Raw genomic sequence first — 27,723 nt, forward strand, 5'->3', positions numbered from 1 at the left:
AGACAAATTCTAGTCAAAGTAACCAGTTAACAGGCTTTTGAGACAATTCAGGCAAAAGAGTATATAGGTTTAATATGAGGCAGAGGCTACAGGAACAAAGAGGAGGAAATGGATAACTGTGTCAGTCAGAAGGTAGAATTTACAACCTAACAGCTGATTAGAAATAAGAGATGAAAAAGTACAGCATAGGGAATATAGTGAATAACATTATAATAACAATGTATGGTGACAGTTGGTAACTACACTTATTGTAGTGAGCATCGAGTAATGTATAGAATTGTCAAGTCACTATGTTGTACACCTAGAACTAATGTATCATTGTATGTCAACTACACTTCAATAATACAAAAATTTGAAGGATCAAAGTAGGATTATGAAAAAAAAGTCAACATAAGAAAAAAAGAAAGGCAGAAAGAAAGAAAAGGAAGGCAGGCAGGCAGGAAAAAGAAAGAAGAGAGGAACAGATTACCATACAAAAGATAGGGAACACAATAAGAACTGCTGGGGAGGGGATAGAGAGAGGAGAGCTATGGGTTTAGCTCTGGCCTAGGGTAAGAACTGAGAAGCACAAGAAGAGAAATCCAGTCAGAGAGAGAGAGAGAGAGATACAGGTCTGGAGTTTAGAGGAACAAGCTGCACATAAACAAGATTACCTACAGAAAATGAGCAGAAAGCAAAGATCAGAATCACCTTGAGAAACATTTAACTAATGGGGAGGGAGGGTGGGAAGAAGGGGAAGAGATCCTGCAAAAGGGACTGGAAATAAAATCTAAAGCGGTGGGAAGAAAACAGAAGGAAATAATGGGAACATGAAAGAATTATGGAAGTTCCAAGGAGGCGGGATTAATCCGTGTCATTTGCAGCAAAAAAGAAAATTAAGATAGGAATGAAAATTATTCATTCTATTTGTCAACTGCAAGACTGTTCATTAGCATCTTTGCTGGAAGGCTTTAAAGGAAGAGTTGAAAATTAAATTAGTCGACTTTTCTATTTATCTCTATGTTAACAGAAACAGTGGAGACACCAAACTTGTCTACTCGCCCTGTGATCTTCCCAGAGAAAAGATAAAAGGTGCTATAGCAGCAGCCAGTGACAGGAACTTCTGGCAATCACCACTGAACAAGAGCAGCCCAAAGAAAACATGATTCCACTAAGTATTTTTTAAAGTCCTGTGTACCACTAATCCTACAGATAAGTAATACAGTGACAGGTGGGTTACAGTAGCTCCTTACTGTCACCTTCCCTAGGTCAAAGGTTCTTTCAAGATTTCTGAGCCCGTTAACTATGTAACTTGGGAAACAGCTCTGGTGAGAAGAGAATTTAAAAGAGAGATGGTCAGAACAGCTAACAAGTCCTCACACAGTCCATTCTCCTTTTTTCCATTCACCCTTCACATTGCATGTTCTCTTAATTTAAAAATAAATGTATCAAGGAGAAAGAATTACATCAGCTTTTAAAAAATGATTGCTACCTATTCCCCTCGCCCTAATATGTAGGCTACAGTACAAGAGTTCAAAGAATGCTCCAAGGATGGCCAAATAATTGTTTCTAATATTTTTTTAAGTAAGCTCTATGCCCAACATAGGGCTTGAACTCACAACCCTGAGATAGAGAGTCTCACACTCTACCAACTGAGCCAGCCGAGCACCACAATTACGTCTAATATTTTTAAGAAAAGTCCTGGTCAACCCAAAAGGACCTTCTGAAATCTAAGTAAGTTTTTTTTTTTTTAACCTCTGTCTCAAGAACATGAGCCATACGGACAATAAAAAGGCCTCCTGTCTCTAATATTTACTTATAACAGTAATTTTCAGTGGACAAATTAGATGATGCTGACTATACTGGTTATTCTTCCATTTACTCCCTCTCCTTTCTAGCCATGAAATCCATCCTCTGCCCTACTTTTGCCTTGCAATCTACAGATTGCATTACCTGGATTCTACTGTCCTGTGATTTTAGGGTTCGTTTTAACATATGGGAGACACCAGCAGGAAATCAGAAGGTGGGAGAAAGAAAGTACTCATTCTCCCCACCCTTTTATTGCCATACCACGTTCTATATTCTATGTTCCTCTTTGATGATGGTAAGGCTTTTCTGAGCTGTGGTAACAATACTTGTCTCTTTCTGTCCCTTCAGACTGGGGACAATAGCTTCCACCCTGTTGTTAATCAATGGGTGCTTTTGCACCCTTTATTTATTGCTCCCCTTGACCCTGCTCATAGCACTGTAAATAGCCCTTTCACTAAAGTCTCTTAATGAATGAACAAAATGTGATATATTCATAGACTAGAATATTCAGTCTTAAAAAGGAATCAAATTCTGATACATGTTACAACATGGAGAAAACTTGAGGATATTATGGCTAAGTGAAATAAGCCAATCACAAAAAGTCAAAATTGTATGATTCCACTTACATTAGGTACCTAGCATAGTCAAATTCACAGAGACAGAGAAAGTAGGATAGTGGTTACTCAGGGTTGCAGGGAGTAGAATAAAGAGTTTAATGTGCACAAAGTTTTAGTCTGGGATGAAGAAAAAGTTCTGGAGACAGATGGTGGTTAGTTACATAACAATATGAAGGTGATTAATGACACTGAACTGTACACTTAAAAATTAAATTTTATGTTATGTATATTTTATCACACATACAAAACTCTCTTTAGTTAAGTCTTCTGAATGTATTATCTGTTTTCCTGTCAAGACCCTTACTGACAAAATGATTTATCATAAATTCCTAATTCCAAAGATCAGAAAGACTGCCACTGTCAGTATGTGCAGCAATTTATAGTTTACTAATTACCTCCACATAAAATATTCCACTTGATATTCAGGCAAGAAACCAAGTTGGAAGGAGACAGTAAGTAAAAAGTGTTATCAAAATCAAGTTCACTAACTACACATTCAGATGCAATACATGTTTAATTAATATCATGTACACAAAATACACCATCCACAAAACAACTTTTTAAAAAATAATAAGAAAATACCTACCAAGCTCTTATCCACATTGGGGCTACTTCGGTTATCATTAGGATTTGCCGAAGATAAGTATCTGAGAGGAAAAGAGTTTTTAAAGGTAAAAAAACCAAAAGACTCTTCAATATTCAATAACAACCAGTAATATATACTACGTGCCTATTTTTTTGTTCAGTATTGTACTTGCTATGCTTTTTAAAAATTGAGTGCAAGTTCATAATTCTTTATTTTAGAAACATAGTACAGAAGTGATACATATGTTAAATAAAACCCCGTTAGGTTAGAAGCAGCACTCTGTAATCATACCTTACTATTCCTGCAGCAAAACATATGTAATTGTTTTGGTATGGTATATATCCATACCAAGTAGGATAAACAAAAACCATAAAAAGTCTCAAGTTAGTTCAGATTACGTTTTTAGCCATGAGAGCATATTATGGCAGCTTTTGCCACCAAACAAATTTTGTGAAAAATGCTTTCAGTTTTTAGAGCTTTACGGTTTTATTTTTTTATTTTTATTTTTTTAAGTAGGCTCCATGCCCAGGGTGGAGCCTAACACGGGGCTTGAACTCACAACCCTGAGATCATGACCTGAGCTGAAATCAAGAGTCAGACACTTAACTGACTGAGCCACCCAGGCACCCCAGTTTTTAGAGATTTTTGGATTAGGGATTGGGGATAAGGAATTGTTGACTTGTAAAGACACGAGCACAACTTCTCTCTCTGCCCCAATTATTCTTCAGCCAAAATGATATTGCCTTTCTGGGCAAAAAAGAATAAGTTCCTTTAAGTACCATTAAACACATATAACAGTGCTCTAAACAAAACAAAACAAAAACAGGAAAATATGTCACTTTTTATATTTTCCTTGGGAAATTATTCAGATCAACTAGAGAATCAAATAATCAGGAGGCAGTAACAGGCACTAAGTAACAGATTTGTAGAGAAAAGGTTCCATATAACAAATGACAAATTCTAGATTTAGTACAACTTCATTCTGTTAACTACTGAATGTCTCAGAAATTCAGTGTGAGATTGATTCCACATCATGTAATATAAAGAAAAGCATATAGCAGTGCCAGTGGAATCTGAATTAGATAGGAAAACAGACCATTTGATCCCTAAGATATCTTCTAAATTGTAATATGCTGTATAAATTGAAGTTAATATTTGGCCTCTGCAAAGTTAATAATATGACTTTCTCTGAAAGCAGCACTGGAAATGTAAGGACATCACTTGTATACATCCATTCATTCTTCCACTTTTTGTCTTCTTTTTTCTTTCAAAGTTATTTTAAATATTATATTGCTGCTCTCATATAGAATCTGGTCATTTAGGTAACTTTTTTTTTTAAGATTTTATTTATTTATTTGACAGAGAGAGAGAGAGAGACAGTGAGAGAGGGAACACAAGCAGGCGGAGTAGGAGAGGGAGAATATTCTCCTTCTCTGCCAAGCAGGGAGCCGATGTGGGGCTCGATCCCAGGACCCTGGGATCATGACCTGAGCCGAAGGCAGACGCTTAATGACTGAGCCACCCAGGTGCCCCAATTTAGGTAACTTTTTATGAGAGGTTTTAGATTATTATAAATGTAGCCAGAAGTTTAACCTTTAAACTATTAAAAATCATTCTCCATTTAGCTATATTTCAGCAACAAAGATCTCTTAGCCTTTGTAATTGAAAGTATGTTTGGATTTCAGGAGAAAGAATTTCCGAAGTTTTCTATTTCATCCAGTAACTCAAAATTATACTTACATATTATCATAAAACCAATCAGTATTTTGCTGATTCTTGAAGATCAACCATACCTTCAACCATTCACATAATTCACATAATAGGCAATTACTAAACAACACTATGTTATTCAATAAGACAGTGGTACTGAAGAATAGAGTGCAATTTCTACTTTTGAGATAGTTTGGGATATGCATCATATAGATGCAAGGAAAAACCACAGAATATAATCAAGTACAAAACAATGTACTACAAATAATATATATAATGTTTAATTCAAGATTACTTTTGCATAGATAAACCTAAATAAAGTCATTAACTGCTATGAACTATAGAAAATCCAAAAACATTGCGAGTTGTTTATATCAACATCTCAAGTGCTTCAGAAACCAAGCCAGGGAATAATTGATAAAAACAGGAAGGAAGGAGGGAAAGAAGGAAGGAAGGAAGGAAGGAAAGGTTTTTTTTAGCAAAAACCACTTTGAAACTTGTCGGTGTACTTCAATATAAAATAGCTACAATATTATATTCCTGGGTGTTGGGGGGGGGAAGGATTAAAATACTGGACTTTACTAAAAGTCAAAAGTCAAGTACTACTTGTAGTATTTGATGCAACAAAGAGTATTCAGTACTGTCTTAGAGCTGGATTATTGGAGAAATTTCCTAAGAACTTTACTAAAAGTCAAAAGTCAAGTACTACTTGTAATATTTGATGCAACAAAAAGTATTCAGTACTGTCTTAGAGCTGGATTATTGGAGAAATTTCCTAAGGCAGGATTAAATTGCATTCCTGTTTTCTAAACTTGACCTGAATAGGCTCTTATAAAAAAGTTTTGACTAAAATGATAAAATGCTTCTACTTTAAAATATATCCATTTCCTCACTAGGATATGAACATCTTAAGAGAAGGTACTAATAACCATATTTTATTCATCTTTCTCCCTGCACCTTGGTGCTTAGTATCTATCTGACAAAAAATAAGTTGGCAAACATGTTTGTTGAATGAATGAATGCTCAGCATACTGAAATAATGTTAAACGTTTTATTTATATCTCAAGTCTTTTGAAGACTAAGGCTAACATTAGCTCATACTAATAACAGCTAACATTAACTGAGTGCTAATGTTCTAAATGTCCTACTGTTTTGATTTAATTAACCCTTACAAAAATCCTATGAGACAAGTATTATCATCATCATCATCCCTATTTTTGAGGAAATGGAGGCATAAAAGGTTAAAGTTATTTGCCCAAGGTCACAAGGTCTTACATGATGTAAGACATGGTAAACTCATTTAGTGATTTTTGGTGAGGAATCACTTAATTTTTGCATTACTAAAAATTACAGGCCTTTGTAACATCAATATAATGATGGTAATGCTAGAAAACTATTTGTTCTTCCAAAATGTATTATAAAACCAGAGCTCTTTGGGTAATGAGATTAACCAAAATATTAGTATTGATAGAATCTTTTATTAATTGCTGTAACTTGAACACATATAGTGTATCACGCAGCAAACAATTTCTGAAACACAGTATCTTGATCATGGATGAGTCTAAAAGAAATGAAATATGGAATAATACAAATATCATGCATCACTGAAAAATGGCATATTAAGATATCTCTTAATATACCATTAAATGTTCTCGAAGTGATTTTTAGATACCCCTAAGAAAATAATAGACCAGAACAAAATTATTACCCACCCCTAAAATCAACACTTAACATACTCACCTACGATTGCTATAATATGTAAATCCTACAAAAGGTAACTGATTGCCAACAAAAGCTTTAGGTATGGGGAATGTTTCTTCATCTCCTTTATCTTCCTCCAAGTCATCAAAATTACTTGTATCGATGTCACTGCTTAAATCAGGTACAACAGGTGCTACAGCTAAAAATGGAAACAAAATTAGTAGTTACTTCAAATTTAATATGAAAATAAAGTAAAGATTCCATACAAACTACTAGGTGTTTCTTATATATAAGTAAGCTGCAAACTACAAATTCCAAATGGGCTGAAACCTATTTTAGTGAATTTTATTAGGATTATTAATCAACTGATATTGACCATTATAATTCTATGAAGCAACCACCTTCAAAATCACCTATAATTATCATCTATACTTCAAGTTTAATTTGAATATTACAAGTATTAAGGTCTGTTTTAGAATATATCACATAAAGTATGCAAAAGCAGTTAAGACTATAGAAAAGATTTTTCAGAAACCATAGCATACTAAATTGTACTCAAAGATTCAAAGTTGATTGGTTTCAAATACAATATTTTGTTTGTTAATTGCTGTAGAGCAAAATAGAAATCAAGGTTATGTCTTCACAGCCCTGGTTGGTATTGAAATATATTTATTCATCTAAAACCTAGATGGTTTGTATTCACTCCCCCAGCTCAGTATCTTTGTAATATTAAGTCACAAGGAGCAATGTATTTTGAATTGTATTTTCAGGCTAGCCACCTTCCCTGAATCAAGTCATTAAGCGATGATTCAGGGAGGTATTTATGAAATGGCTGTTAGGAAAAGAGGGCAGAGATTTAAAACATGGACACAATTTTCAAGAGTTATAAACTTGATGGAGAGTGAGGCTCATATATATTTAATTAAGTAAAACCATATATGGCAATGCTTAAAACTTCATAATACGGGAGGAAATACCATTTGAAAGTAATACTACTACTATCTTATTTTGGAGCTTGAATATGCTACAGAGAGTCATCTAAAAATACATTTTAGAAAAAATGTGTTTCAGTTTAAAGATATAGTGTTAAAAAAAGATAAAAATAGCAACAAAATATTTAATAATTATTTTAGATAAAATCATATCATATTGCCTCAAAAAAAAGATGAAGATGAGCAACAAAAAATAACTGACCTCGTTTCATGATATTCACCTCTTACAGAAAGGAATAAATTTTCTATTGAATTATCTGGGTTTTCCAGACAAGAAATGACTATTGTTGTGCATCTCAGAGACAGTGAATTATTTGATGAATTTGGGAATGAAACAACGCACTTAACCCAAAGAAGCTATAATACTAACAATGAATGAGAAAAGATCTTTTCCACCATTTTCTTTTCTTAATGACCAGGAGAACTGCCTGACTAGACAGTTCTAGCTTCCTAATAATACTAACTGCCTAATTTGTAAAATGATGGGGAGGAGGAGGGAAGTCGTCTCTCCTTGTGAAGCAAATAAATCAATTATGGTCTTGGCATAAATTCTACTTTAAAACAGTGGTTCTCAATTTTGAAACAATTTTGCTCCCCTGGGGGACATGTGGCAATGACTGAATCCATTTTTGCTTTATAAATCCATTTTTTCCCCTATATGACTTAAAAGAAATATGCATAAAACTTTGTGTTAATGAACAGAGAATATATAAAGATGTAATTTGTGACAATAACAACATAAAGAAAGAAAATGGATTTGTAGAGAAACTTTTTTTTCTTTTTCTTAAAGATTTTATTTATTTGTCAGAGAGAGAGCAAGCACGAGCAGGGTGAGTGACAGGCTGAGCAGGCAGAGGGAGAAGCAAGCTCCCCACTGGGCAAGGAGCCCAACGCAGAACTCGATCCCAGGACCCTGGGATGACCTGAGCCAAAGGCAGATGCTTAACCGACTGAGCCACCCAGGTATTCCTGGAAGCAGTTTTCATATGCTTCTGACAGTAAATTGTATCAATTCAACCTAGATTGTTATCAGTTTAGAATACCAAATGTAATCACTATAAGAAAATGACTAAATAATATATAGAAAATGAACTGAAGAGGGAATCAAAACAGTACACTATAAAATAATGCAGTAAACAAAAAAGGTGGCAATAATGCAGGAGCTGAGGAACAGAAAGAAAAAAATCCAGAAAACAGAACAATGGCAGAAGTCTTTACATATAGTATTCACCTTAAATTTAAATGAATTAAAGTCACTAATTAAAAGGTAGAGACTGGAAGAATGGATTAATAATATTAATAATATTGATCAAATTAAATTCAGTATACAGAGACTCACTTTAGATCTACAGACATAAATACGTTAAAAGAATGAAAGAAGATATTCCATGGGAAAAAGAGCTGAGGTACCTATGCTAGTATCAGACAAAATAGACATTTAAGACCATTAAAATGGCAAAAACAGGACATACTGATGATATTGATAAAAGGGTCAATTCTTCAAGAAGACAGAACAATTATCAACATATATGCATGAACACCATAGGTCCCAAATATATATAATAAAAAATGACATAAATGGAGAAATAGTTCTAAAATAATGGTTGGAGTCTTCAGTAACCCACCTTCAATAAATGAACAGAACAACTAAACAAAAGATGAATAAGAAAATGCAGGATGTGAACAATATCATAAAGCAACTAGATTTAACAGACATATGAAGCTCAATCCACCACCAACAGAATATATATTGTACATGAGACATTCTCCAGGACAAACTTTATGTTAGGCCAAAAAACAACTTAATAAATTTAAAGAGGCTGAAATCATATAAAGTATCTTCTCCAGCCCATGATGGAATAAAACAAGATATCAACAATAGAAGGAAAATTGGAAGTTTCACAAATACCTGGAAAATAACATACTCTTTTGTTTCAAGTTTTTATTTAAATTCCAGTTAGTTAACATATAGTGTAATATTAGTTAGAGAAGTAGAATTTAGTGATTCATCACTTATATATAACACCCAGTGCTCATCACAAGTGCCCATCACCCATTTAAACGCCCCCCACCAACCTCCCCTCCAGCAAGCATATTTGTTCTCTATAGTTATCTTTTTTCTTCTTTTTCTTTGTTTCTTAAATTCCACATGAGTTAAACCATATGGTATACACACACACACACACACACACACACACACACACACACACACACACACACACACACACACACACACACACACACACACCATACATCTTCTTTATCCATTCATCAGCTGATGAACATTGGGCTGTTCCCATAATTTGGCTACTGTTGATAATGCTATCAACATTGGGGTGCATGTGTCCCTTTGAATCAGTATTTTTGTATCCTTTGGGTAAATACCTAGTAGTGCAATTGCTGGATCATAGGATAGTTCTATTTTTAACCTTTTGAGGAACCTCCATACTGTTTTCCAGAGTGGCTGCACCAGTTTGCATTATTCCCACCGATAGTGTAAGAGGGTTTCCCTTTCTCCACACTCTCACCAATATCTGTTGTTTCCTGTGTTGTTAATTTTTGCCATTCTGACAGGTGTCAAGTGGTATCTCATTGTAGTTTTGTATTTGATTTGTATTTCCCTGATGATGAGTGATACTGAGCCTCTTTTCACGTGTCTGTTAGCCATCCAGATGTCTTCTTTGGAAAAATGCCTATTCATGTCTTCTGCCCATTTCATAACTGGATTATTTCTTTTTTGGGTGTTGAGTTTGATAAGTTCTTTATAGATTTTAGATACTAACACTTTATCAGACATGTCATTTGCAAACATCTCCCATTCTGAAGGTTGCCTTTTACTTTTGTTGATTGTTTCATTCGATGTGCATAATGTTTTTATCTTGATGAAGTCCCAATAGTTCATTTTTGCTTTTGTTCCCCTTGCCTCTGGAGATGTATCTAGTAAGAAGTTGCTATGGCCGATGTCAAAGTAGTGAAAACAACATACTCTTAAAAAAAAAAAACCAATGAGTCAAAGAAGAAATCACAAGGGAGATTAGAGAAAATGCTTTGAGACAAATGAAAATGAAAACAAAAACCAAAACTTATGGGATTCAGTGAAAGCAGTACTCAGAAAAATTTTAGTTGTAAATGCCTGCATTAAAAAAAAGAGAGAAAGATCTCAAATCAATAACCCAGCTGACATACTAAGGAACTAGAAAAAGAAGAGCAAACTAAGCCCAGAGCTACAGTAAGGAAAAAACAATAGAGATTAGAGTGCAGATAAAATATAGAATAGAAAATTAATAGTGTAATTAACAAAACCAAAAATTAGTTTTTGTTTTTTTTAAAAGATTTTATTTATTTATTTGAAAGAGAGAGACACACTAGAGAGGGAACACAAGCAGAGGGAGAGGGAGAAGCAGGCTTCCCGCCGAGCAGGGAGCCCGATGTGGGGGGCTCGATCCCAGGACCCTGGGATCATGACCTGAGCTGAAGGCAGACGCTTACCAACTGAGCCACCCAGGCGCCTCCCCCCTTTTTTTTTTCAAGATTTTATTTATTTGACAGAGAGAGACACAGCGAGAGAGGGAAATAATTAATAGTTAATAAATAGTTAATAAATAATAGTTCTTTAAAAAGATCAACAAAATTGACAAATCTTTTACTAGACTAAGGAGAAAAAGAGGGGACAAATCAGAAATGAAAGTAGGGATATAACTACCGACTTTTTTTTTCTTTTTTAAAATTTTTTTATTTATTTATTGAGAGAGAGAGAGAATGGTAGAGAGAGAGCATGAGAAGGAAGAAGGTCAGAGGGAGAAGCAGACTCCCTGCTGAGCAGGGAGCCTGATGCGGGACTCGATCCCGGGACTCCAGGATCATGACCTGAGCCAAAGGCAGTCACTTAACCAACTGAGCCACCCAGGCACCCAACTACTGACTTTCTACAAATAAAAACAATAAAAGGAAAAACTACAGGGGCTCCTCAGTGGCTCAGTCAGTTGAGTGTCCAACTCTTGACTTTGGCTGGGGTCGTGATCTTGGGGTTGTGGGAACAAGCCCTGCATCAGGCTCCATGCTCAAGTGGGGGGTGGGGTCTGCTGGAGATTCTCTCTCTCCCTCTCCCCCTGTGTCTCTCCCCTGCCTGCATTCTCTCCTCTCAAAAATAAAAAAATAAATCTTTAAAAGGAAAAAACTACAAGCAATTATACATCAACATATTAGATAACCTAGATTAAATGGTAAGTTCCTAGAAACATACAAACTAACAAAACTTATTTGAAAAAGAGAATCTGAAGAGACGTACAAGAGATTTAATCAATAATCCAAAATGTCCCAACAAAGAAAAAAAAAATCCAAGACAAGATTGTTTCACAGCTGAACTCTACCAAACATATGAAGAAGGTTTAATGCCAATCCTTCTCAAACTCTTCCAATAAATAGAAGGAACACAAAATCATTCCATGAGGCCAGAATTATTCAGACACCAAAGCCAGATCAAGACACCACACACACACACACACACACACACACACACACACACACACACACACACACACACACACACCCAATACCTCCAGATGTAAAAATCTTCAAGAAAATACTAGCAAGTTGAATGTAGTAGTATATTAAAATGATTACATGCTATGATCAAGTGGGATTTGTTCCAGTGTGGGTCACCATATGAAAGTCAATTAGTGTAATATATATTACCAGAATTAGGAGGAAAATCCATGTGATCATTCCTATTAACACAGAAAAGTATTTGACAAAATTCAATACCCTTTCATGATAAAAAATACTCAGTCACAAGGAAGAGAGAACTTCCTCAACATGCTAAAAGGCATAATAAAAAACCCACAGCCAATGTCATATTCAACTAGTGAAAGACTGAAAGCTTTCCGGCTACAATCAAGAACAAGACAAGGACTCCATCTCACAACTGCTATTCAACACGGTATCACAAATTCCAGTCAGAGCAATTAGGCACATATATGAAACAAAAGGCATTCTCATTAGAAACATAGTCAATGCAATCATTACCAAGACCCCAATGTCCTTTATCACACACATGGAAAAACCCACTTTAAAATTCATACAGAAATCTCAAGTGATCCCAAATAGCCAAAACAATCTCAGAAAAGCAGAAAGCTGAGATTCACACTTTCTGATTTCAAAGGCTACTACAAATTTATTGCAATCAAAACAGTGTAGTACTTGCATAAAGACAGCTCAATGGTTTATCAGAGAGAGCCCAGAAATAAAGCCTCACATATGTGGTCAAATGACTTGAAAAGGGTGCAAAACCACTTAATGAAAAAGGAGTTTTTTCAACAAATGATAGTAGGAAAACTGGATATCCACATGCAAAAGAATGTAGACTCTACCTAACACCATATACAAAAATTCACTCAAAACAGTGGAAAGCAATGACTCAACATTTATTTGCACACCAGTGATCAGAAAAGAATTATTCACAATAGCTAAAAGGTACAAGCATTCCAAGTGTCTGTCAATATGTGAACAGATTTTTGAAAAATGTGGTATATATGCACAGTGAAATATTATTCAGCCTTAAAATGGAACAAATTTCTGATACATCCTATAACATGGATGAACCTTAGAGACAAGCTAAGTGAAATACATCAACCTCAAAAAGATAAATATTGTATGATTACACTTAATGAGGTAACCAGAACAAATTCATAGAGACAAAAAGTAGAATAGTAGCTACTGGGGTCTGGGGTGAAAGGAGAACGGAGAGTTATTTGTTTAATGTGTGAACAAATTTAGTTTGGGATGATAAGAATGGATGGTAGTAATGGCTGCACAACAGTGTGAAGGTGCTTAAGGCCACTGAGCTATACAGTTAAAAATGGTTAAAATGGTAAATTTTATATTATATATACTTTACCAAAACAAAAAGATAATTTTTCTTAAAGTTTGTTTTTAAAACATGACCCCAACATAATACTGGGAAAGTCTAAACTCTTATGACCCTGAAACTTGCTAGACCCTCAATTCTTTATCTATGAAGCCTACACTGGTAATTTCTCCCATGAGAATGTACAACTCTAAAAGAGAGGACACAAGACTTAATTAATCCACAGAACCTGGAATAGCATATATGCACTTACAAACAACGCATTTTGTTTGTTTTTAAATAAATGGAAAACTTACCACATGAGCTGACAGTTACTCCTGTTATCATCTTGTGTCTTTTCCCACCAGCTATAGGAGGATTAGGTAATGGCAATATCTTATCTCAAATGAGATCATGAATGGCAAAGTGTTTTGCAAATTACATTATTATATTTAACATAGTATTATTAATAATGTATCTGTTACATGTAACAAATGTTACCATTTTATTTTCCCCAAAATTTAACTGCCAAGAACGATGATTCACTACATTTCTACTTTGTATAATTCTGAATGCTATTACTTAAATGGCACATGGTATTCCAGAAGATCTAAGGCTTGAGAGTCAGACAGATTTGAATCCTGACACTGTCATTTGCTAGCAATGTGACCTATAGCAGGTTATTTAGGTCTTTTCATTCCATCTTCTTTCTTTAATCTCATGCCTGTCATTTCTTCAACTCTATTTCAAATGAGTAAAAAAGTAATTTTACAATCTTAATACTCTGTGCCTCTAAATTAAGAGTGAATAAGATCAGGAAGCTCATGGAAATTCTGCAAAAATCAAGCTATTTTGTACACTGCTCCCACACCACCAAGGAACAGATGGTGAAGATTAACTGGCATTGTAACTTACAGACATGTAAGTGGTAAAATACCAAAAGAACTACTATTTGGAAAAGGTAAACAATTCTGCCAAAGAAAATTGGGAGAGTCAAAAAAATTTAAAAAGAATTATAACTGTTATATAATTCTTAAAAGCTTAGCAGGTCAGAGAGGTCAGTTCACAATAAAAGTATTCTTGGTATTTTAGGGGTGGGAAGTGAAGAAAGGGTAGGAAGAGGAAAGGGGAAGAAGAGAACAATACGTTCCACAGACTTCAATTTTTTTCTTTCTTTCTTCTTTTTTTAATAATAACCACAAAATAGGAGCTATTAGGATTAGGAAAAGATATAAAAATGTTTATAAGTATGTTAAATCTAAGTACACTACAGCAAGATCATAGATAATACAGATTTTAAAAAGATAAATATCAATAATACTAATAAAATTACCTCATAGAAATTCTTTTTTTTAAGATTTTATTTATTTATTTGACAGAGAGAGACACAGCAAGAGAGGGAACACAAGCAAGGGGAGTGGGAGAGGGAGAAGCAGGCTTCTTGCTGAGCAGGGAGCCAGATGTGGGGCTCAATCCCAGGACCCTGGGATCATGACCTAAGCCGAAGGCAGCCACTTAACAACTGAGCCACCCAGGCGCCCCATAGAAATTCTTTTTTTAAAGATTTTATTTATTTATTTGTCAGAGAGAGAGAGAGAGAGAGAGCACAAGCAGGGGGAGTGGCAGGCAGAGCAGGCAGAGGGAGAAGCAGGCTCCCTGCTGAGCAAGGAGCCCAATGCAGAACTCAATCCCAGGACCCTGGGATCACGACCTGAGTTGAAGGCAAATGCTTAGCCGACTGAGCCACCCAGGCATCCCTAGAAATCCTTTAAAAGTTTGATTTAAAACAATAAAGTAATTCACTTTACCCATTTTAAAATTAATAAAAAGTTAAAGTAAAAGTTAAAGAGGTATAACAATATCATAAAATGCCATTGATTTGGACTCCCCAATTCCACTGGACTATGAGCTCCACAAGGTAAAGAACTTTTATTGGTTCAATCACTGATGTTTTCCTAGTGCCTGAACTAGAATGGCGCTCAGCATATATAGCGGGTGTTCAGTATTCACTTCCCACCCCTAAAATACCAACAACTAGGTTACCTCCGCTCCTAATTAATATTAGTTTTTCAATACACAAAAGGAAATACGTCTTCCCTATTTTTTAGAGTAATTTACTCTGTGGTTATTCTATAGTTATTTATACATTGCTTCACTTTGAGAAAGAATTTAAACCAATACAAAAGATACTTTGTATTTTCTTCAGTAGACTTTCAAATTTGCTTCAGATTATATTCATACTTATACGTTTTCAGCTTTCTTCAACTTCTAAGAGCACAGCTTGAAAAAAAAACCCACAAAGTTTTTCAGTGCAACCATTCATCATCTCACTCTACTCATCTCTGTCTTTGCAACAGTTTCTCATGGAGTGGGAAGACAACAATCATGTCACATTTACTTACAGGGAAGTTCTCTATTTCCCAGTGTATAACTGCTAATAAATTCTCTCCAGGTCAAGCCACTCCTATAGCTTTTCCCAGATAGCAGGTCATTCAATGTCATTCTTTGTAGTAGTATAATTTCTTAATTTCCCCAAGAATTTATTTCCCCTTCTCCCTTCTCAGTCAATTGTATAGCTTGTACACAGTATATGTGCTGTACCTGAAGGCAGTATACCTGTTTCTTTAAAAATATTTGGTAACTAAGATACTTCCCTAATATTGGGAAAACTACGATCTGTTTCTTTAAAATTAACAAGATTCTTTCCCTGAACGTTCCTGCACAGTCTCAACTAGATAAGCAGTCCTTAAGACAAATACTACCTACTTAATTTGTAACTGTTTCTAACACCACACAGCTGAATTCATTTCCATTATTAAGGTTTACTGGTATTGCTACAGCAGGAAGTTAGGAACTGGTATACCTTTCTGTGAAAACAGAAAAAAAATCCTGAGACTGCAACAGGAGAAAGATGAATTCTTGGCCTTCCAAATCCACAAAGATGTTGGGCACATTCGGTACCATTATAATTTTGTTTCAGCTATGTTGAACAAGGTTTTCTGTGAATCATCTCATTATTTTAACTGTTTTTTGAAATAGGGAAATGTTCTAAACTGACTGAAAATAACTTCTTGCATACTACATATCTTCATGTCTGAATTGCAAACTGCAAGTCTGATGGAATCAAGTATACCGTAATTTCCTGTATTTTCATAATTAAATTCTGGTATTTATCAATAATAGAACCTTATGTTTTATATTTTCTTTAGTAAAAATAAGATAATAATTTGTCTCTTCACAGGAAACATATTTTACCCTTTTTTTAATATTTTTTATTTATTTATTTGACAGAGAGAGAGAGCACAAGCAGGGGAAGTGGCAGGCAGAGGGAGAAGCAGGCTTCCCGCTGAGCAGGGAGCCCAACGCTGGGTTTGATCCCAAGACTCTGGGATCATGATCTGAGCCTAAGGCAGCCGCTTAATTGACTGAGCCACCCAGGCGCCCTTTAATTACCCTTTATTTATTGACTTTCTTCACATTGAGATATCAAAATATAAGACAAAAGGCAATTCAACAAAGATCAAATATCAAATTATGACTGCTGAGCCCAATTCCATCCCATGTATATGGTAGTTCATTTGGTCTCTCAAATGAGATACCAGAGAAGTAGCAGTACAGCTTTCCCAATATTATGAAATATTCTCTCTTTAATTAGAGTAGGATAATATCCATAACCACATCTGTGTACTTTAGGTTTTCATCAAATATACACATATATTAGCAAGGCAGTTTCAAAAGACTGTATTTACTACAACTACTTTCAAATATCCACTGTAATGAACAAGAAAAAATAACTTACTGTCTCTGAGTGTTTCCCAAGCCCACTGATCATTTTTGAAGAAGAGATGTCGTTTGATTTCTTCTACACCATTTCGCCCTAATCTCACCTCTCTGAATAGAGGGAAAGAAAAAAGTTATGAATCACTTAAGATATTATTATTATAACCTGTCCAGATATATTTGTGGGCATAATGCTAAATCTGTGCATAATGATAAAAATAGTACTATGTCACCTTGAAATTTTATTGGTTTTCAGTATAATTTTCAACTTAAATAAAAAATAAGTTGAAGATAGAATATTGAAGACTTTTTAGAAAAATATATATGAAAAACAGACTTGTTGATACTCCATGACTTTTCTATCGACAATGAAAATCCTAATAAATCACTCCCTTTGTTTCATTAGCATAATGAATAAAACACAATGAATTTTCTTGACAGCTCTTAAACACTGTGGTAGCTATACATTTTTTGCAATCAACTTTACTTCACACCAAATGCTAAGAAAAACTCAGAAAGACATCCTAAATTTAAAATCTCTCCTTTACACACTATTATAAATATTTCCGACCTATCAGAAACCAATGACAACTAATTCTTGACATTACTACAAAACTGAGAGTTTTAATGGGATTCCTGGCCTCTTAGGCAAGCATAGAGATAAAATGTTTAAAATGTGCCTTTAGTGGATTTGGAAAGGGGAACTTAGCAACTTCTGTTTTCTACTTTAGTGCTTATAAACAACAAGAACACCCTGAATTCCAAATTTTTTCATGAGTTAAAAGATAAATTGCTTTTGATATAATGTGACACCTTCTTGAAGAAGCTTTCATGGACTCTCCCAGACTGGATCAGGGAACTCTCCATAGTTCTATGGCAGATAGACAGTACTTAACTCAGGAGTACTTATCTCTCTGTACAATAAACATCTCATTCACTTGTCTGTTTCCCTGAAAGGACTATGTGGTTAGTGGAGAACACTGGCTGTGTATCTTTTTCATTTCTATATCCCTAACACCTAACACACAGCACAGTACTTATATTTATAAAGCACATATTAAAATGTAAAAATATGAAAGACTACATTTCAGGCTCTAAAGGACATATGAAGGATGGCAAATTTATATTAATTAAAGTGAATCTGAAACTGAAATATATCTAAAGGTACTAGGCCTCCCTAATATTTAAATTGACAACATACAAACACAAATATTAAACATAATCTTAGTTAAGTCATGTGGTTCATGTTTAAATTTAAAAAGTAAACCATAAGCGTACACATAATATACCATTTTTGTTTCTAAAACATATACATGCATATACATTTATAAAAATGCTTACTGAATCTGAAAGACATCATACCAATGACCATTTCCAGAGGGAAGGAGGCAGGATATAGCTTTGCACTATTTACTTAATTTCAACAAAATATAATTCGTATATAATTACATCTTTTTTCCAGCTCTAGTGAGGTATAATTGACAAAATCTTGAGATATGTAAGATGTAAAAAAGTGATGTTTTGATATATGTACACATCGTGAAAGGATTCTCCCATTGGGAATTAACACATCTATCACTTCACTTATTCACCTTTCTTTTTGGTGAGAACATTTAAATTCTACTCTTAGCAAATTTCAATTACACAATACTGAATTATCTTAAATGGCATCGATTAGAAGATGCATCATTTTTCCATCACTAGGAAAAAAATGTTCCCAATTAAATTAATACGTGGCATTGTAAGATGCACTCTAATTTCAGAGATGTTACATTTAAAAAAAAAAAAACCTTCAGACTCAAGAAAATATAATTTTTATACTTAACCAAGTTAAAAATTCAACAATGAAATTTAAAAAATCATCTGGTCTAGCCATCAGAAAAGAATTTACCCCAATTTCTTAGGTAAGGCAAGTAGTTTGAGATCCAGAAAGTCATCCAGAATACCACAAAATATTATATTTCACTGACATTAATGATTTGGGGAATGGTAATATTTTTATCCCAAGAGTTAAAATTTGGAAGCTGAGATACAGACCTCAAATACTAAGCAGCAAAATGAGTATTTCCTTAGAATAAATTAAAGTTCAATGTTAAGATTATTTACCTGTCAGTAAGGAAGGCACAAATAAGATTTTTTGCTTCTTTTGATATATCATTATCATCAGGAAAAGTAAGTGAATTTTTATGGTTCATAATCTTACTGTAAGTTCCAACCAGAGAATCTGCATAAAAAGGTGTATCACCTAAAAAATTGATAGGAAAAACAAAAGCAAATAAGATACATTAAAAAAATCAGTTTCAAAGGAAAAGAGTCAATGTTACATGTTTAAAGATTACTACATATGCATTAAAGACATATACTTAACATATAAAAAAATAACACATCACAAAGTTGCTTTAGGCTTCTAAATAACTTTTAAAAACACACAAAGTAGGTTTGGATCGGTTTGTTTTCTACAAACAAAATTAACTTTGCTTAATGCAATAAATACCTTATTGGAAGAAGCCAATGGCTAAGTTTTAGGATGAACAACTATGTTAGAGGTATACAAAATTCTCCTTTACTCACCTACAAGCATTTCATATAAAAATACCCCAACTGACCACCAGTCACATTCGCGTCCATAATAGCCATCACCACCTTGAGATTTTAATACTTCAGGGGAAATGTAATCAGGTGTTCCAACTGCTGTATCACATCGTACCATACCTTCCTAAAAAAAAGAGTGGCAGGTCAACTTTTTAATTAGAATACAAATATAAATTCTGAATGATTTAAAAGGATTTTCCAACAAAACCTGCAGACCTCTCAGTCTTTGGGCTATAAAATATATCAAAGCCTAATGCAAACTTGACAAAAATGAACACAGTCTAATCACGTATATATATTATATACCCAATATACCTGAAATGTGTGTGCTTGTGTGTGTGGATACATCAGTGACTTTTACTTTGTAATATTACTCATTAGAAAGACACACTGCCAACCAGTTGTGCCAATATAATGACCTCATCATAACTGGAGAAAACAAGTATTTAAGCCAATTCAAACAGATTGAGGGACTGAGAGGATGAACCATTTGATAGCATTAATATATAAATGCTGATTTAATTTTTTTAACTAAAATAGCCATTCAATCTAACCATGCTTGAAACTGTAAAGAAAACATACAAGAATTAACTGTACAAATATAAAATGGGGAACTATGTGTAATGGAAAAGGGCGTAATAGTACTGAGCATACTGAATATCTATTTAATATGCATTTTAACTCTCCAAAAAAAAAATCCCTAAATCTAAATGCAAAAGCTATACATACCTATTACTAATTTTAGATGGTATTAATGCAATAGAATTATAATTAAATGTTCACATAAACGTTTTCATATAATGTTTCCTTCTAAGCAGTAATTTTCCTTTTAAAATAATAAATACAACTTTTTGGCTATTGTTCTGTGATAAGTTTCCAAGAATATAAACTGTTTCAACTGAAACAAATTAGCATACTTGCCACTTCAGCTATAAATATGTTATTTATTTTATAAATAATGAGGACAGATAGTTTCTTTAAAGATTGACTCCCAAAATAAGCAGTAAGATCTTCTACATTTTAACAGAAAGCTAAGTAAAACACTAAAAAATACACACATCACTGAAATCCAGTTTTTATGAAAGTCTAATTTTAATACTGGTCTTAGCATTTAGTGACTAGTTCAATTTCTAGTTACTAATAGTACTGTATATTACATAGTTGCTATAAAGGATTTAATAAATGGGGCAATCAACACTTACCTTAGGTAGAGAGGAAAATATAAATCACTTACAAGTTACTAATCAACATTGAAATCATGGCATCTATTTCAACAAATAAGACAGGTCATAATCAATTCTGTTACAAGACTAGCTATGGTTAGTACATTCTTAAAGCATTTTCTAAAAAGCAGCTATCTTGAATTAGCAATATTATTTAACCTTATTCATCTTCATACAAGTACCAAAATCTGCTAACTTCAAATGTCCAGATTTATCCAGCAGCATGTTATCAGGTTTCACATCTCTGAGGGAGAAAAAAAAGAGTATTTCTAAAACCAGACACTGATAAAAATTCTATGAGGCAGTTATTTTAGGCCTTATATCCTCACTCATTGTAGATAAGGCCATTTTTGATCCATATGTGCTCTCTCTATCCACATCTATAAACTGAACTTCAGCAGGGAAACTCCTTTATACGTCAAGGCCTCAGAGAAAGACATTTAATATTCCATTTTCTTTTAAAAAGAGTTTGATTCTTCCAAGGGGGAAAGCAAACCATTTGAGAGAGAATAACCATAAAAAACATAATACACAAAAAACATAACTGAAACAAACTTTTCAACTGAAGTACATAAATAACCCCAGGGCAGGGTCTAAATCGCTTTCATTTTTGTATCCCTGGCACTTAATGAGCATAGCAACTGCACTGGATTCAAGTAATGTTCGTAAAACAAATGAAATTGTTCTTCTAGCAAATAAATATGATCTATTCATTATTAAAAGCAAACTGATTTGTATATAAAAAAATTAAAAGTGTTTAACCCTAGGACATACCTCAGAAAACAGCTTATAATTTTTATTGTTCAGAACACCAAATAAAAGTATATAACCAGATTAAGGGACCATTTACATCAACATTAAACTGACATAATAAAACTATGAATTTCAAAGTCTTAAATTCTGAAATACCACTTATCTCACATGAAGGAGAATAGGTGGATTTTGAGTAGGAAATGCCAATCAAATAAAGTTTAAGTACTTTTCAGCTTCCCCCTTCAACAAATGAAAAAATTTAAAGCATTTTTATCTTTACCTATGAATGAAACCCATGGAATGGATTGCATCCAATGCAAGAACTACTTCTGCGGTATAGAATCGTGCCCATTTTTCAGGCACATCATAGTTGCTCATTAAGTTTACAAGATCTCCACCAGGCATGTACTCCATCACCATGTAGAGATAACGATCATCTTGGAATGCATAAAAAAGCTATACAAATACAAAAAAAATCATTAAGATTAAGCAAAATGGTTTCATTTAAAAAATGACAAAAATACTAATGTAAGATTTAATTAAAATAATCAAATTGTAGTTACTATAGCACTCTTAACAAAACACACAAACATAAATATCACAAAGGCCCCTAAATATGCAAAGGAACTGTGGTTATTTCTGAGTTAGATGGAAACTTTCTTCTCTATACATTGCTACACTAATTCAATTTTTTACAGTGAGAATTTTTAAAAATTACAGTAGTTCCAATAAAGAATATACAAGTCTCCCAAGCAAAGAAATATTATGACTCTGATATGTGTGCTCTTGTGAGGTCTACTGTTAAATTTATATCAATACCACAATTCTCAAGAAGTTTGAAAAACTGAACTACAGGCTCAGCTGTCCATTAGCCATGTGATTGGGCAATTTATTTAACCTCCCTAAGTCCCTGTCACCATAATCCCTTCCAGAAAAATGTAAGGGACTATACCTTGTTTGACTTTTATACCTGCTGCTAGGTCAGAGTCTGGACCTAGTAGTGGCAGTTTGCAAATGCTTAAAAATGTCTAATCAACAGAAGCATAAATTAATCTATAATTGGAGATATACCAATAGGGGTTAACTGCCTTTCAGAGTTGTTGAAAGGATTAGTGAATGTAGAAAGCACCTGGCACAACAGATGCTCGGTAAGTAATAGCAGTCAATGGGAGGAGGAGCAGTAACAACTAACAGGAAGAGGGCAACAGCTAGAGTGAAGCAGGAAGAGTGAAATCCATTGATAGAAAACTGGCGAGAACAGCAGGCACAGATGTATTTATTATGTGACCTGGGTTGAAGCTTAAAAAAAAAAGCAAATTTACAAAAAAACATTTAAGTAACATGAGATCAGAATCAAACTAAAATAAAGCCCTAGAAAAAATGATACCTTATTTACACAGTCATTTGTCTTAAAATCTTTTTGTTTCATTTTTTCAACAGTTTTTAATGACTTTAATTACAGATTTAGTTATTTTAAAAAGATATTTTAGGGACAGATAAGAAACTAAGTGGCATCTCATGGCTAGCCCAGATTAAAGTATATAATTTATCATTTGGGCACCACAATTAAAGAAACAACGTTGATTTGGTGGTAGTTTACCATATTTATAGACAATGTATCAAGAAAAGCAAAGCTTCAAGTACTAAGTTGTAAATTTAAAAATTATGTCCTATGTCTTTTAACTATCTACAGAACACTGAAGATTTTCTGTATCACTGGTTCTCACCCAGAGGAAATAATTGTCCCCTGACCACCTACACCCCTCCCACTACTACCAGGTAAACATTCAACAATGTCTAAACACAATTTTGGTTGTTACAAATGGTATGCAGGCTGTGGAGAGCTGCTAGTGGCATCAACTGGGTAGAAGCCAGGGACGCTGCTGAAAATCTGATAATGCACAGGACAGCCCCAAAAACAAAGGACTACCTGGCCCCAAGTGTCAATAATACCAAGCCCACAAATCCCTGCTCCACACAGCTGATAAAAACAGAGCAGACATTTCAAGTATAAAAAATCATCCGTAACACTCAAACATTTTCCACATCCTTTTTATTCCAATTACTAGTGTGCTTATTTAGGATACTCTTCATTATATATTGTAAATTAATAAGTCATAAGATTCATGTTAAGAATTTAGAAATGGTCTAGTCAACACAGTTTTTTTTTAAACCAGAAGATTTACTTCCCCCCATATGCATTCTTACATAACCCCAATACGTAAGACACATAAAATATGGAGCTACTCTAGTTGAGGCAGAAATAGAAAACCCAGAATTATAACCTCCTCAAATTCTTGCTTGTCCCCATGACTTCACTTGAGGTATTCTCCACAGGTGAAAATAACCAATCAAAGCCAATTTCCCCATTTTTCAGCATGGAAACTGAGGCCCAGAGATGTAAATAACTTGGCCACAGCTTCACCAATAGGTTTTTGACAGTTAAGACTAGAACTTACAACTACAAACTTCTAGTGTATTTTTCTTCCCACTGAAAAACCTAGAGCCAACACAATATTATTTGAAGGCCTACCTTAACTCACCTCTTCCTTAATTTTTCCATTCCTTCCTCTCCACAAAATGAGAGAGACAAATAGATGAACAGATGGTTAAATAAATAGAGTAAGAGGATCTCATATTTGGGGAAAAAACTTGAATTTCAATATTAAATAAAAGTATCTACATAGAAGATAATAATATATGACTTCCCCCAAATCAGAGTATTTAAATTTTTTTTTTTCTTTTAGATTTTACTTATTTATTTGACAGAGGGAGACACAGCGAGAGAGGGAACACAACCGGGGGGAGTGGGAGAGGGAGAAGCAGACTTCCCGTGGAGAAGGGAGCCCGATGTGGGGCTCGATCCCAGGACCCTGGGATCATAACATAAGCCGAAGGCAGACACTTAATGACTGAGCCACCCAGGCGCCCAAGATTATTTAAATTTTCTAATATTTAAAGTCTACAGACACATAATTATTTTGCTTTGGCCTTACTTTCCTCCTAGAGACAATTCAATAAAATTAAATTTTATTATTTAAAAAAGTAACAATACATTAGACAATTTTGTAATTGCCAATAAATTCTCTTTTACTGTTCTAAAAAAAACAAACTAAGCTTCTCCAATATGTTTAGTTACAAACTACTACAGCAATAATGAAACAGTAGCAAAATCATACCTGGACGACCCAAGGGCTGTTAGCAAAAGCCATGATGTCCCTTTCTTCCCAGAAAAAAGCAGAATCGGATCTCTTAATCATTTCAAATTTACTGAGAAGCTTCATAGCATATACCTTCCTAGTGGATTTATGCCTTACCTTTAAAATTGAAAACAGAAAATAATGAATCTTTTGTTGACATTTAAAGCTCAGCATTCACCAGAACAATTTACCAAATGATTTTAACGCCTTGTTAAATAACATAACATCACTGTTCTAGCTACTTTTTTTCCATCTCTTCCATCTGATTTATCCCAATTAGATAATGTCAAGGCTTCAATTACCAGAAGGCAAGTAATGTTAGAAAAGAATCTTTACTCCTATATAATAGCACACTCCCCTTTCTCCACCCTGTTATGCATGCTGCTTTCTATTTATAAAACTTAGGATTCCATAACATTTTAGAAGTCTAATATTACAAAAAAAAGATTTCTCTTCTGACACTTGAAACCTCTTCTCTATCGATGGATGCCTGGGGAAAATATTTCATACTACTGCTGAATGTGACTCTAGGCTTTCACATCCTTTGGCAAGACTATCTACAGCAATTAAAAGCAACAATTTTATAAAAACAATATCATCCCAAATAATGTATGTTAAACACGCAAATGGATTTTTAATTTTATTGTTTTTAATCTCATTAAAATAACCTACCAATTGAACTTCTCCAAATGCACCTCTACCAATCACCTTCACTACTTCATAATCTTCAGCTTTCATTCGTAAATCTCTAATTTTATTTATTGTGTCTTTATCTGTATGAAAAGAAGAGTTTGTGATTTTAAATCATTGAAGCATTACAACTAACACTGTTTATTTTACATTCAAGTCCTTGAAAAACAAAAAAAAAGTATTAAGCATTACTTCACAGTAAACACTTATAAAGGAGAAATGTTCAATGTATTAAGAATTGTTTTAAATAAATTCTGGAATGACTTCACTCTAGCTATTAAAATATTTTCATTAAAATTTAACTGGATATTTCAGAAAATATACTACTAATACACATGGAAGACAATCAGTTAAGTACAGAGCAAATGTGAATTGAAGGATCACAGGTATATGTTTTAGATTAGTGAAATAAAATTTTCTTTTTATCAAGTCAGTTTTGATAATCCCCCAAGAAGATATAAATAATTGAAGATATCCAATGTTGAAAAAAATCATATACTTATATCAATATGTTTCTCTATTTGAACCTAGATTTTAACTTAAAACACAGTGGGAATCACTGCAATTATTTATATAAACCTGTCACGCTACGAACTACAATAATTTACAAATCCCCACTGGATAGATATTCTAATTCCTAATTTGGTCATAGATTAAAATAGGGCTATTTTAATCCACATGGGTCAACACTGGCATGAGATTACATGGAAAAGCTTCACATTTCAGAGTGTACAAAATAAAGAACAGCTATTAAACTTAAGTTCTAGGTCCTAATAAAAACTGATTACATTCTTGTCTTTCTTTTTAAAAGCACATTTAAACTCAAGTGTTTATGTATATTATGACCAATAAACACATGCAAAAGAAAGCAAATTTTTACACAAGGATAACATAAGTACACTTAATTTTAGGTTACATATCAATTGCAAGATGCATCAGAAAGATACAGACAATAATCAATATACTGCACAATTATTTGTGTCTACCATGCAGTCTCTATAGAATCACTGTAGATATATAAAGATAACTTTAAAACACAGTTCCTCCTCTTAAGGAGTTCAAACTCTAGCAAATGAAACAGAAACAAACAATGAAAAAAAGTACAAAAAAAAAAAGGGAAAAGAAAAGAAAAAGCTATGAGGAGGATAAGCAGAGTTTGTAGAAAACTAAGGAAGACGCCTAACCCAAACCTGCCTGGGAAGGAGGTGGCTAGAAAAGGCTTTCTGAAAATGGTAACACCTAAAACAAGTCTAAAATGGAGCACAGCAGTTAGCCAGGTGGGGAGAAGAAAAGAGAATACTATAGGCAGATGGGCAATATAAGCAAAGGCACAGAGGAACTACATATAAGCAGCTCTGCTGCTCAAGTATCAAGTTTGTGGTAAGGGTTCAAAGGAGACACTGGAGAGTCCCAAACTGGTAAAGGAGCTTGAACTTTACATGTAGGCAAGTATTTATAAAACTATTATTTAATCATAAAAAATATTTTCTCACAATAAAATTTAAAGCAACTCAATTTTATAGAAAAGAAAGTGCTCTGCTTCAGGAGGGTAGCGGTGCCGTGGTCAGGATATCAGAGAGGGGCTGGAGTTTCATCTACTTTATACTCTTCCATAAAGCAGCCCCTGAGAGTCCTGTGGGATCTGCTGGGAACTGAGAAACACCATGAAAAGAAATAGGCAGATAAACAACACGGTCAAATTTACATTTCAGCTAAACCACTCTGGGAAATATGTAAAAAGATGAACTCAATAAGGACAAGACTGGGGGTGGGGAGAATTTTAAGAGTACTGTAATATTCCAGATGAGAGTTAAGAAAGTCCTGAACCAGGATGTGTTATATAATAATAGCCTGTGAGGTTGAGAAAGGATCCCTAGCTCTGGTTATATGAGGTTGAGAGCCATAAATAGGCTGAAAAGTCTGTTGTTTGAGCCCAGAAAATATATCTGCTGCAAATTTATGTGGGAATGACGATCTTGCTTCCTGTTTTAATTTCTAACAGCACAGGAAGTGTATAAAGTAGCTTGATATGTGATTCAAACAACATTAGTTGTCAGAATGACTTTATTACATTTGAGTATGGCATTAAACTACTGTCTTGCATTTTAATTTTAGGTTAAGAAACATTATCAAAAAACTAACTTCCAAAGTCAATCAGTATTTAATGAAAACTCAGTTAACAGTTGGGAGTGGCTCTAAAAACCTTCATCTTGGTCTGTCTTAGCTCATGCTGCCATACAAAATAC

The 27,723-nt window shown here is 34.0% G+C and overlaps 1 protein-coding gene and 1 non-coding gene across 5 annotated transcripts in view; both read right to left on the minus strand.

Moving 5' to 3' along the window:
- The window catches only part of ROCK1 (Rho associated coiled-coil containing protein kinase 1), a 153,021-nt gene that overhangs the window by 65,564 nt on the left and 59,734 nt on the right, over nucleotides 1–27,723 (minus strand). For 3 of the 4 annotated variants that reach the window (XM_027575479.1, XM_027575478.1, XM_027575477.1), the window contains exons 3-11: nucleotides 25,460–25,560; nucleotides 24,767–24,904; nucleotides 21,868–22,043; nucleotides 20,994–21,078; nucleotides 19,591–19,735; nucleotides 19,126–19,264; nucleotides 17,039–17,130; nucleotides 6,442–6,601; nucleotides 2,992–3,052 (exon numbers count right to left, since the gene is read on the minus strand). In XM_027575479.1, coding sequence (XP_027431280.1) covers nucleotides 2,992–3,052; nucleotides 6,442–6,601; nucleotides 17,039–17,130; nucleotides 19,126–19,264; nucleotides 19,591–19,735; nucleotides 20,994–21,078; nucleotides 21,868–22,043; nucleotides 24,767–24,904; nucleotides 25,460–25,560 — 1,097 coding nt within the window. The remainder of the gene's footprint in view (nucleotides 1–2,991; nucleotides 3,053–6,441; nucleotides 6,602–17,038; nucleotides 17,131–19,125; nucleotides 19,265–19,590; nucleotides 19,736–20,993; nucleotides 21,079–21,867; nucleotides 22,044–24,766; nucleotides 24,905–25,459; nucleotides 25,561–27,723) is intronic. The other variant, XM_027575480.1, reaches the window with a different exon arrangement.
- On the minus strand, nucleotides 1,574–1,646 carry TRNAE-CUC. Its single transcript has one exon. It is a non-coding gene; the product is annotated as a tRNA-Glu (tRNA).

The sequence above is a fragment of the Zalophus californianus genome, chromosome 14 (genome assembly GCF_009762305.2).
Source record: "Zalophus californianus isolate mZalCal1 chromosome 14, mZalCal1.pri.v2, whole genome shotgun sequence".
In the NCBI taxonomy this organism is placed as follows: Eukaryota; Metazoa; Chordata; class Mammalia; order Carnivora; family Otariidae; genus Zalophus; species Zalophus californianus.